The following is a 13461-nucleotide window of genomic DNA, read 5'->3' on the forward strand; positions in this document are numbered from 1 at the left end:
GTTTAACAACAACAGCAACAACAACCATACCATCTACATAGTGCCAACTATGTGCCAGGGACTGTGCAAAGTGCTTTACAAATATTATCTCACTTGATCCTTACAACAGTCCTGGGAGGTAGGGGCTATTATTACCATTTCAATTTTACAGTTGAGGAAACTGAGGCAAATAGAGGTTAAATGACTTGCCTATGGTCACTCAGCTGGTAAATATCTGAGGCTAGATTTGAACTCGTCTTCCTGACTCTAGACCTAGTGTCCTATCCAATATCCCACCTTGATGCCAAGGAAGTGAGTTCCACTAGTACCATTTAGAAAGGCAGATCTGTGATGGGTCTTCCCACACCTCTCATCATCACTTATTTCTCCTCTTCTGGTACTTTATTCTATCTTCTTTATTTATTTACTTTTAATTTGTTTTCCATTTCTCACAGCTTGCTAAAGATTGCATGGTAAAGCGAAAAGAGTCAAGACATGTAGTTAACTCACAGTAACCCACTTTTTCCTAGCAGAAATATGGGCCTTGAGGGAAGGGAAGTCACTTTATAAAATTGGTCCTAGTACTGCCTCTATCGCTAACAAGATATGGAATTTTGGTAAATCAACTCATTTCTCTCAGCCTCAGTTTTCTCACCTACAAAATGGGATTAAAAATGCTTGTTACCCTATTTCATAGTTATTTTGAGAAAAAAATGAGATGATGTGTGTCAAGCACTGTAGAGTGCCCTATATCTACAATTGTCTGTCTCCAGAAGTCAGCTGTTGGAGAATTGATGAAGTGACTTGAAGGCTTCCAAAATTTCACCACAGTTCCCAATTTTTCTCCTATCAGTCTGACCCAGGACCTGAAGTTCTTCCTTTTTCCTTTGCTTTTTAAAGTCTTGGTAAAGAAATTTCATTTTTAGGAGATTAATGTATTTAAGGATAGAGTAGGGAGAAATACATATGTTAGTTAAAATGTTAACAATATTGGAGTTTAGATTAGTTTATTTGACTTAAGTTCTTTGTAACCACTGTCCCCTAGCTCAGAGGGAATCAAACATGGGTCAGATAAGCTTATTAGATGGGATTGGGTAAGGCATGGTAAGGGACGAACAGAATTTGGGAAGAAAGCAGAGCACTGGTGGGCTGGCAGGTGGAGGGGGTTGGAAACATGATAGCTTTAGGACAAAGGCAAATTGTGGTGAAATTAAAAGTTTTTCCCAGAGCTGGCTCTGACTTTATGTAAGGTTAAGAGGAGTAAAAATTTTCAATCCATATAATTATTCTGCATCAATAATGATTGCTTGCTTACTATATGGAAACAGGCACCTTTGAATCAAGATTTGAGACCCTACTGAGTAGCTCTCAATCACATAGACAAACTCTTAATTCAAATATATTGAACACTCTAGAATTTACAAATTGCTTTTTGTCTGTTGCCTCTGATGTTGCCTTCTCATAGAGAAACTGATGCTCAGAGGTTAAGTGACTGTTCCAAAATATCAGAGTCAATCAGGCAGAACTGGGACTTGAATTCAAGTTCTCTCCTCTGTCTCTAAAACCAGATCTAGTATTACTTCATACATGACAAGTAGGGAAATGGAAAGGAAAAAATTACAGAAGCTCCTATATCAAATAAGTTAGGTCGCAAAACATTTTCATTTACAGAGTTTCACCTGAAAAGGCTCTGTTTTAGTGCTATTTTAGTGGACAGTTGGGAGAACTATAACCACAATTTTTCAGAAATGAATTTAGAATATTTGTCCTAGGCTCTGCCCTATTGTACTATACCATGGTTCTCATCCGCCATCTGCAGCAGGCTTTACTCTGCTGGACCCCCTTCAAATGAGATTCCACTTCACATGTTTCCTAATTCAAAACTAATTTCACTGAGAGCTAATCTGACCATAAATGTGGTGTGTATTTTATTCCGTTGTGGTTTCCATTTGCATAATTCAAAAGAAGATGAATTTTTCCTCCCCTTTGGCCACAAATTAACCTCTCAGAGTGCAACAGGCATGATTTCCCAATTAAAAAGAGAGCCGCTAGAAGGGGGCAACAATAACATGAATGAGGAATAACCACATTTGCAGCAAAGCATCGAAGCAAAGGGGAGATAGGGTTTGAACAAGTGTAGGATTTGTTTGTACGGGAAAGATCCACTCTAGTGTTCCTATCACAGACACTTTAGGTGACCCACCCCTTCCCCTTCCAACGGGATGCGTGTCACCACAGTTCCTGGGAAACAAGCAAATATTTCTCTGTGTTAGCCTAACAAGGCAGGTAGTCTAGCCAAATAGTAGGAAGTAGGATGGAACAGGTGCGGGCTTGGCTCTGTGAAACACATTGGTCCTTCCATTTTGTTGGGGGCCACCATGAGCCAGTGTACTTAAGCAGCGGGGAGTAGCGGATGTTACTGGTGTTTGAGCCTTGTTCCAGCTTTCATAATTCTGTCTTTTAAGACTGCAAGGGGAAAGAAAGAAGAAATAAGGCAGGCATTTCACCTCAGGGACAGCAAAATTACAGTATCCTGGACCCACAGGTATTTTCCTGTTCCAAGTTGCCTTTGAGCTCTGCTCTCATGCTACCTATTTGGTTAAGGTCCCTTAGTGAGATCTGTCTCATGTGTGTCCTCTCGACAACATCCAGTTGTCTGTAGCCATATTGGAAAGTGAGTTGAATGTCCTAGCACATACACTACAAATGGGAAACTGCCTTGAATTTAGCTTTGCTGGGTGTTTGAGCTGATACTCCTGAGACTATTTCCTTTCCCTTATATATTCCTACGCAAAAATCCAGGACCCTATAACTCTCAGGTCTTTCACAGCAACCCATGTTAAACTTAACTCTGCAGTGACTGAGTGGCCATCATCACAGATTTTAGAGTTGGAAGGGACCTTCATGCCCATCTAATTTAACCTGTATCCATAAAAGAACTCTCACTATAAGACTTAATACAGAGTTGACCAGACTCTGCTTGAAGTTCTACAATAAGGCAGAGGCCTCCACTGCCTGAGTTCACCCATGCTACTTTGGGACATCTCTGCTCATTAGGAAATTTGTCTTGACATAAAGTCCAAGTTGTTCTTTCATCTTCCACCCACTTTTTCTAGTTCTGCCCTCTGAAGCCATGAAAAATTAATCTAATCCTTCTTCCATATGATTTCTCTTCAAATATTTCAGGACAGCTATCATGATTCTCTGAGTTTTCTCTTCTCCAGGTTAGATATCCTCAGTCTTTTTAGTGGATATTCAAGCAGCATGGGCTCAACACTCTTCACCATACTGGTTGCACTTCTCTGGGAGTTCTCCAGCCATGCCCTTCTTAAACTGGGATGTAGCTTAGCAAAAGACCAGGGTTGGATTTTATTTTGTACTGTGCCAATTTTTTGTAGCACTGTTATGATTTTTGCCTATTGCTGTTTTTAATAATATACTTTAAATAACATACTTGTTTTGAGGGTTTTGGAACTCTTATCTCATCTTGAAATGACAGAATCTAAGATGTTTTGTTGAAATGACTTGTGAGAAATTTAATGCAGTCTAGATCTGTAGAAGTCTAGAAGAGAGTTGGCAGTTAGCCAGTTCATTCTGATTAATGTGTGCAGTCAATATGGATTATCCAGGCCTCAGGGTTTATATTTTATCTTAAGTGACCTAGTTTCCTTGACTACATAGACTAAATTAACTGGATAACTACCACTTACTTTGCATAGTGTGGAAGTTGCCTATGAATATTCTTAGAAGTTATACATAGTGGGAGACATCCACTTGGGCTTTGGTGATGAGGGAAAGGGTTGAATGCACAATTTCAGATGAAGGGTTTGAATTTTTGCTCTTATTTGATGGATCTTTTGAAGCATACAGTATGTCAGGACAACATCAAACACTGTGTCATCACCAAATTTGAAATGAATTTTTAATGATCATTAATGCTGTGTGTGCCTTAATAATCCTTTCTTATCCTGACTTGTTATTCCAGATTGAGTAGAGAAGCTGGGTCAATTTCTGTAATGCTGATGAAATGTGCAACATTTTGAATTGAAAGTATGATTTACTTTGTTTATGGAATAAGTATAAACTAGACATGAAGTATATTGCTGTTTATGACATGGAGAGTAATGAGAGACTTGGAATTAATTAACTGTAGGATGTGAGTAGTCAAGTTAAAATTCATTTTAAATGAAGCACATTCAAAAAGCTAAGAAGAGAGCAATGCTCAAGTGTATCCTTGGAGGATGATTTTCTGTGCCCAGGGTGACTTTTTTATTCTTGTCATTTAAATTGCAGCATTTCACCACACCTATATTACTACAATCTATTGATGGAAATGTGATTTGTAACTCACTTTGACATGTAGGAGATTCTGTTTCAGAGTTGTAGAAATGACCTGTAATGTGATGGATGCTACTCCTTGTCATATCTCTGGAAAGTATTCAGTTTGGACTAATAATTTACTCGTGAAATCAATCACACTGGCCTATGTAATTTCAGAGTCTCCATGTAGAAACAGCCAAGAATCTACACTCACAGCAAGCAACTGCCGCATCAAAATTACCAGTTAGTTGTCAAATTGATTTGACCCATCCGGAGACAGAGCAGGATGTGATCAGGACAACTGCATTAGCAGAAACCAGCGTGATGAGAGGTCAGTTATGCAATATGATTTCATTTGTTAATATGCCACAGTCTAACCCCGAACTTGATAAATGCTCAATTTGCAGGCATTTGGTTCCCCCCATTACTTTAACTAGAATGGGAACCTCAGGCAAAGTAAACCTCACTGTCCTAAATGTCCTGTAGAAATGTCAGTTCTGATAAAAGGTGAGTGTATCCAAGGTTTCAATGGCAATGTTAAACTGTGCTCACATCACTGACATGCATATGCACTATTTTCCAGGAACAGACACTTAGAGAAGGGCAAACTTTATTTATGCTTGCTTCATCCATGGTCATCTTGGCCAAGGAAAATGTTCCTATTTGAGATTGCTGATTCAGCTATGGTAATAAACTTTTAGTGTTTTTATTTAAAACATCACAAGAATGACTAATGGGTTGGAAAGAGGTGTCTTATGAGAAAAGGTTCTTTTTTTTAAAAGTTAGAAAGAAGTGGAAGTGAAGGATTCTGATATCCTTTGAGTGTAGTAATTGTCCAAAGGATGACAATCAAGGGCTTGCCATCTGAGGGTGAAACAAGAGAAAACAGGCTCACGAAGAAAAGAAGAGAGCTATAAAGTTAGCTGTAAAGTGTTATTTAGCTTTGAGTGTTCAGGCCTAAAATAAAGGACCAAAAAAGTTTTTCCTAAAAATTCCTCTCCTCTCTCCTCACAATAAAAGGCAGCCTGAAGCCACTTCTACCTCAATAATGCTGTGTACTCCCATGCATAATTCCAAGAAAAACTAACAGCAACAAATTGATCTTTTTTTTCCCGAAGCAAACAATTTGTTCCTTCTCTCTTGGTTTTCTCCTTATTACGCATTCCTGTCCCTATATCCTCAGTTTTGTATCATTACATTTCCCTTCCTCCATCCTACAAGGGCATGTCAAAGTCAAAACACTGGATATTATGCTCCTGAAGTGTTCCTGCACCAAAACCAGTCTATATAAATTAGGTTCTTTTATGTAGTGAGCTTACTGACTTCTGACACTAACATAAAAATATCCCATAGAGCTTTCCTTATTACCTTGTCATTGGATCTCTCTGACTGACAAAAATGAAATTCTGTAAAAGACTTTGAAAACCAAACAGATTGCATTTCCTCCAAGTTTCAAATACTAATCAAGTGTGAATTTAAAAGAAACAATTACCAGGGTAGAAATTGATGTAGCATGTTGAGTCTCAGGGCTTTATGCATTGGCAATATCTTTTTTTCTTAAAAGTATTGATCCTGAAAGGTACTGGATACACAATTCCCAAGATCAACGTTTTGTATTTCAGTCTTAATAAACTGTATAGTCCAGGGGTGGGGAACTTGTGGCTTCAAGGCCATGTATGACCCTCTAGGTCCCCAAGTGAGGCCCTTTGATGAAATCCAAACTTCATAGAACAAATCCATTTATTAAGGGCCTCAAGGTATAGTCTATTCTCTGTCTGATTTGTAAATTTACAGAAGGAGACTCTGGGTCTGCAAGAGACTGCTCTTACTGAATCCCCCCAATTGTGTACGTTGGGAGGGTTAGTACAGATCCAGAAACACACCCAGTTGATTTCTGTTTGAAACACACCTTTAACTACAACAACAACAACAAAAAACAATAGGGAATTCAGCAGCAATAACAAAGATCTCTTGATTTGAGTCAAAAAATTAAGGAGAAGATTTTTGTTGCTGTTGTTGTTGTGGTTGCCCTTTCAGTCATGTTTGACTCTTTATTTTCTAGCTCATTTTACACATGAGGAAACTAAGGACAACAGGGTTAAGTGAGTTGCCCAGGGGCACACAGCTAGTAAATGTCTGAAGCCAGCTTTGAACTAAGGAAGATGAGTTTTCCTGACTCCAGGCCTAGCTGCCCTAGGGAGATGATACTTTTTTCTAATTTAAGATACCAAAGGTATAACTCTGGGCTGTACTTTTACTTACTTCTACTAAGGATCTAGCATCTTTATTTCGCCTTACAAGTTCCAAAGGACTCTTCTTGCCACTTTATGAGGCAGGTGACATGTTATCATCTTCATTTTACAAATATGGAAATCAGAGCTCAAAGGGATTTAGTGTTTTTCCAAGGTCACAGATCATATAACTGATGGAGCCAGGATTCAAAACTAAGACTTCCTTGTAAGGCTAATACTTTTTCCATTGTATCACCCTGTGCCAAAGCTTGTGACTCATATCCTTTTTATAGTTATATTTGAAAAGCATTATAGCCTTCTGAAATTACCAATATTTGCTAATATAATAATAATAATACACTACTCACATTCTCCAGTCCTTCCTTTATAGAGTCAAAATGAAACCTTAGTGATATGCTCCCCATATCATTAGAGTAAAGCTATGCTTATCCAATACCCATTAACCAGTAATTCAGTGGTAAATGATTTATCTAATCAATTACCTCACATAATGGAAAAAAGAAAATATTATATTGTAATTTTCTCCTTTTAACTGGTTCACAGAATTTCAGAGGGAATAGGGATCTCAGAGGGCATCTAATCTAACCCCTAATTAAATAAAAATCACTTTTACTATATTTCTGACAAATGGTCTTTAAACTATCACTTAAAGGCCTCCAATGATGGGAAATTCACCCTCTCCTATTTTAGACAGTTCTGTGTTTTTAAAAAAATTTCCTTATATTGAACCAAAATCTGCTTTGCTCCAAATTTTCCCAGTTATTCCCTCTGAGGCCAATCAACACAGTCCAATTTTGCTTCCATATGACAGCTCTTCAAATACTCGAACACACCTATCAGGTCATTGAGTCTTCTTCTCCAGGATAAATATTCCCAATTTTTTCCAACCTATCTCTTATGGTGTAGATTTTGATCCTCTTCAAATCCTGGTTACCCTCCTATGGATTTGCTCCAGTTTCAGTGTCTTTCCTAAAATGTACTTCCCAGAAATAAACCTAATACTCCAGAAGTATTATGGTCAAGAAAAAGTATAAGAACATTACAATTTCTCTTTTATATTTTTATCATGCCTCTTTTTGGCTTCCATGTCACACTACTGATTGATATTAACTTTGAAATCCTTTAAAAGCCCTAGTTTTTTTTTTCATATTGCTATTGTCTTACATTTCCTCCTCTATCTTACACTTGGATAGCTGATTTTTTTAACCTAAGCATAACTATTTACATTTTTTCCCATTAAATTTCATCTTCCCCACTAAAATCCTACTTGGATACCTCATTGTGGTTTGGAGATGGTCATAGGTTCTTGAAGCCTATGCTGTTTATGCACAAGGTCTGGCGAGTCCTACCAAAATGGGGGGAAAAAACAACTTGCAATATTGACATTATGTTATTTGGCCAAGGACCAACCTTGCTAATTTCAGAAAGACTCATCCCTAGTTTGATCACAGGATAATAAATTTTTTGGCCACAGAAAATCTCCAAACCCACATATTAAATTATAGAAAAAATGTAATCTGTGTCAAAGGATACCTACATTGACAAAGTTTCAGGTCCTTGACATATTGAAGTAAATTACATCTTATTAAATTTTGAGCTCTTTCTACATACTCATTTTGGTTTCTAATATATAAGCTATGCCCCCCAGATTCCTGTCATTGGTTAAAATGAGCACCTCAAGGCCAAGGAAAGATTCCTGGGACATCCCATTAGCAGTCTTGTCCCAAACTAAAATCTAACAATGTTCATTAGGTCTAGACATTTGTAACATATAAAAAACTTGAGAGACATAGTTTCTGGGTAATTAATTGTTTTATTAATTATACTAGCAAGTAATTAATACAAGGGGTCAGTGGCTTGGCCAAAGACCCCTCATGGAATGCAATCAATGCTAATATGCCTTTGGAAGGGTGGGTTATCCTTGAGGGTGACAATCAACTGTTATTATTTAACAATTAATGAGAAAAATGAATATTATAATGAGAGGTGGACCTATTCCAATGAGGATCTGGGGGACTTGACTTTGACTTTGACTTTGACTTGACTCTTGCTTTCAGACCACCCCCGACTTTGGGCAATCTAGACAAAGGATCTACCCCCCACCACCACCACCCAATCCTGAGTAGAACACAATGGGCTTCCCCAATTGGTTGGAGTCTGAACAAGATTGAGAAAAAAGTTAATCTAATCTCATTATGAGCAATGTCTTTCAGATGCTGGCTTGACTAAGTAGAGAATAAGGAGATAGGAAGGGAAAAAACTCTGGATATCCCCAATAATTTGTTATTTAATAATAATTTCTCTCACATTCAAACAGTTCTGAGCCCAGTTAAGTATATTATCATTGAACCCACATGTCTCTATCTTATTCCTCATGACAGCATGAGAGAGTTTGCCAAATGGTTTTGTGAAATCCAGGTATATCATGTCTATGCCAATCTTTTGATCTATCACTTTATTAATTCAATTCAATGAGCATTTATTAAGTATCTACTCTGTTACAGGCACTATGCTAGGTATTATAGGTATGAGGACAAAATTAAATAGTTCCTGGCTTCAAGGAGCTTATATTTTATTGTCAAAAATGAAAAGACTTTAGTGTGACATGATTATGACCTGTTCTTGATGAGGTTAGGTAGGAACTGAATGATTACTACCTCTCTTTATAAATTCATGCGAACCATCCCTTTAATAATACATTCTAGAATTTTAACACTAAAAGACCATAAATGTAGAGCTAGAAGGGATCTTAGACACTGTTGAGGACAACTTCCTTATTTTACGGCTAAGGAAACTGATGTGCAGAAAGTTTAATTGACGTGCCTGGAGTCATATTGTTAGTGTCTGAGGTAGGATTTGAATTTGTCTTCTTAATCTAAATCTTGCACCCTCTGAATTACATGATGCTGCTCTTCTCTAGAGTCCAAATCAAGGCCAGGCTCTAAAGAAAGCCCAAAAACCTCTATTTTGAAGACTCTACTTTTCTTATTTGTCTTTTTTTTCAGTCATGGCTGACTCTTTGAGATCGCATTTGGGATTTTCTGGGTAAAGACACTGGAGTGGTTTGTCATTTTTTTCTCCAGTTCATTTTACAGATGAGGAAACTGAGACTAACAGGGTTAAGTGACTTGCCCAGGGTCACACAGCTAGCAAGTGTTGGAGGCTGGATTTGAATTCAGGTTTTCCTGATTCCAAGCCTGATGCTCTTTCTTCTGTGGCTCCTAGCTGCCCATAAAGAATCTACACTCTTAAAAAAAAATCAGGACATTTACTTGTCTTCTGTTCTTTATGTCATTCTGCTATCATCTCAATTGGTAGGAATATTAGGAATTTCCCCCACTCCTGGCCCCTTTCTATTTTTCTCTTGATCAGATTTGCAAATATATATATATATATATATATATATATATATATATATATATATATATATATATATATATACATATATACATATACATATATATGTATATGTATGCAAAAATTGATTGGGCTTTGTTAGGTATACTCCATCCCTGGCCAAGAGTCTATCAGTTCAATATCTTAAGCTAGTTGTGTTTTCTTGTAGATATGCTGTTGGAGAATACAAACATGTGATTAGAAAACATGCTTAAACATCCCCACATTTCTGTTATTTTCTAATGAGGTTCGGATGGTAAAATTAATTATAAATCCTGCTTATGTTATTCCCCTATTCAAAACACTAAGATGGCTCATCCAATGGCAGGGAATAAAAACCCCTTGAATGGCATTTAGGGCCTTCTTACAATATGGCCCCGAATATTCTTCCAGGTTATTCTCTCCAAATTCCCTCCTCATGCACTCTACGATTCAAACAAACTAGAATACTCAGTCCTCCCAGAAAATGGCTAATACTTACCTGCTAATAGCTCACAAGGACACAGCTAGGTGGCACAGTGGATAAAGTACCAGGCCAGGAATCAAGGAGACTCATCTTTGTGAGTCCAATTCTGGCCTCAGACACTCAGTAGCTGCATGACATTGGGAAAGACATTGCCTCCATTTCCTCATCCGTAAAATGAGGTGGAGGAGATGGCGAATCACGCCAGTATTTTTGCCAAGAAAACCCCAAATGGGGTCACGAAGAGACAGACACAAATCAAACGTGACCAAACAACAACAGTCATAATAGCTCCTAAGGATTTTCTAGTTACACAATTCAAACGTCCTGAACCAAAGTTAAGGATACAGAATGATCGAGTTTCATGTGGACTAGTGTTTTTCAAAGTACATGAAGTCCTACAAGAACACCACCACAAATATTAATGACAACCAACATCGTGTTGCTACTTTGTGTATATTATGACATTTGATCCTCAGAACAAACCTGTAAGAGTTATTATGTTCATTTTACAGATGAAGAGAGAGGCCAAGTTTGTTATTTAAAGTAATAAAGGTAGCAAGTAGAAGAACAAGAATTCAACCCCAAGAGGACTAAATCTCAGTCTAATACTCCTTCCACTATGCCAAACTATTTAGTCATAGTTCTCCATTCCAGTATTTTGATCCATAGGCACAGATCATTCAGAACTTTCCCAGGATGGAGACAGTTTGCATAGCGGAAGATGGCTAAGACTAGGAGTCATGAGACCGGAATTCTAGCCCTGGAGCTACCATTAACTAACTCTTTCACCTTGAACTCTTCCACTTCTCTGGACTGCATAGTTATCAGATACTTTCAAGCTCCACCTGCCATGATTTTATGCCTATATATTGTAGGTATCATCTGTTAACTTGTTTTAGACACTGGAAAAGTGGATAGAGTGCTGAGCCTACAGTAAGGAATACCAGAGTTAAAATCCAATCTGAGATACTTACTAGCTTTATGATCTTGGGCAAATCACTTAGCCTCTGTTTACCTCAGTTTTCTCATCTATAAAATGGGGATAAGATAGCATCTGTTCTTCTGCGTCAACCAGGTGGCACAGTGGTGCCAGTGCCCAGCCTGAAGTCAGGAAGACTCATCTTCCTGAGTTTAAATTTGGCCTTTGACACTTACCAGCTGCATGATCCTGGGCAAGTCACTTAATCCTTTCTGCCTCAGTTTCCTCTTCTATAAAATAAATGGAAAAGAAAATGGCAAACTACTCCAATATCTTTGACAAGAAAACCCCAAATGGGGTAGCAAAGAGTCAGACAGGACTGAAAAAATTGAAAAATAGTTTGCAAGATTGTTGTGAGGATGAAATAAGATAATATTTGTAAAAGGTGCTAAGCACATAGACTGGCCTGGTATAGGTGTGATATAAATGCTTACTGCCTTCTCACCTTCCCTTTCTCTACCCACTTCCTAGGGTAGATATGAATCTTTTGTCTCAAAAATAGCTTAGTGCTCAAAAAAACAAAGATCTGGCTATGATTTGGACAAAAGAATTCTTAAGGATCTGTCCAGTGGCCTGCCGGTAAATGATTAACAACTGAGTCTAAGGGGAAAACATTATATGCACAATACACTATTCAGTTTAACTCACTTATCTCCATTACTTAATTGAGTCTACATAGTCAACAAATCATAAATCAATTCCTGATTTGTAGCATTTTTTGATTTCTGAAGTGTAAATATTCAACTGAAAAATTTTTATTATATTTTTATTTCATTAGATATTTCCCAATTACATGTAAAATATTTTTAATGTTCATTTTTTTTAAATTTTGGGTTCCAAATTCATTGCCTCTCTCCCTCTGCTACCCCACCCCCTTGAGAAGGCAAGCAATATGATATTGATTATACAAGTCACACTGAAAATTTAACAATCAGCTCCCACCAGCTGTTCGTACTAGATCCAGCACACCCCTTTCTTCTCTTCCTCTCTACTAAGTGACTTCCAGAGTCACTGGGAAAATCTGACAACTATATAAGGATACATAATGATTATAAATTTATTATAAACAAAATATCCATGCCTGGTATTTATTCAAAGCCCAGAATTGATGATCTTGATGTCAATTTAATGGGCAAGAAAAGTCTTCACTAAGCTTGATAGCAGGCATTCCCATCAGTAGCTGCTCCAAAAGAGGGTTCCGTAGAGAACATCGTGACTAATACACATAGACACCTCCATCAAATATTCAATTTCACCTCAGGTTTTTAATCTGCCTTTGCCACATTACTGAATAGAAGAAAGAAACTGCTCCTTGGCATTCTGACTGTAGCAGCAAAACTATATAACCAGAAATCCAAAGCAGAAGAGGAGACAGAACTGGAAATATTTTTAGCGCCTCTTTGAACAAGGGTTAAGACTCCAATTAAGCAAACTTATACTACAAGCCCCCAGCAGAGAGAATCACTGGGACCACAGGGTGAAATGTTCCAAGACCTTACTAGGCTGCAGATGAAAAATAAGCAATAAAATAGGCATTATCCCCTGGGTACATAGTTGAACCGAAAGTTTATTAGAGCATTATACATCATGGGAAATGACTGCTGGCTCCATTGCCCACAATAACACCATGTCACATGTTTGTATTGAATGCAGGCAAGAGAAATGGAGTTTGGAGAAGAGTGCAGTATTCAAAAGAAGGCACATTTCTCCTTGTTTTGTGAGACATGAATGGCAAGAGCTATTTCTAACCTCTTCTTGGGTTTATAAAGTAGGTGCTACCCCTTGAAGCACTTGGAGTGACTTGGCAGGAATGTTATACAAATACAAGAAGTTAATGGCTTCATAAATGTCCTCATAATCAGAGGGCAAGACATTGTACTGCTATTCAGATCTGGCTCAACCAATACTAAATGACAAGGGGGTGGAGTGCACTTAGAGCATAGCTCTCAAATAAAATCAGTGGTTACCATGCCTATTAAAACGATCATATGGGCATCTTCAGTGGATAAATGTTTCCATAACGTATTTGATCTGAAGTGGGCTGATTTATTTCAAGGAGTAAAGTAAGA

General features: G+C 37.7%; 1 protein-coding gene across 2 annotated transcripts in view; it reads left to right on the plus strand.

The window, feature by feature from the left end:
• The window catches only part of THEMIS (thymocyte selection associated), a 220509-nt gene that overhangs the window by 191554 nt on the left and 15494 nt on the right, over window positions 1–13461 (plus strand). The window contains exons 5-6 of one of the 2 annotated variants that reach the window (XM_036767982.1): window positions 4477–4630; window positions 4707–4732. In XM_036767982.1, the coding sequence (XP_036623877.1) occupies window positions 4477–4630; window positions 4707–4732 (180 nt within the window). Of the gene's footprint in view, window positions 1–4476; window positions 4631–4706; window positions 4733–13461 lie in introns of those variants that run through there. The other variant, XM_036767981.1, reaches the window with a different exon arrangement.

This window comes from Trichosurus vulpecula, chromosome 7 (assembly GCF_011100635.1).
Source record: "Trichosurus vulpecula isolate mTriVul1 chromosome 7, mTriVul1.pri, whole genome shotgun sequence".
Lineage (NCBI taxonomy): Eukaryota > Metazoa > Chordata > Mammalia > Diprotodontia > Phalangeridae > Trichosurus > Trichosurus vulpecula.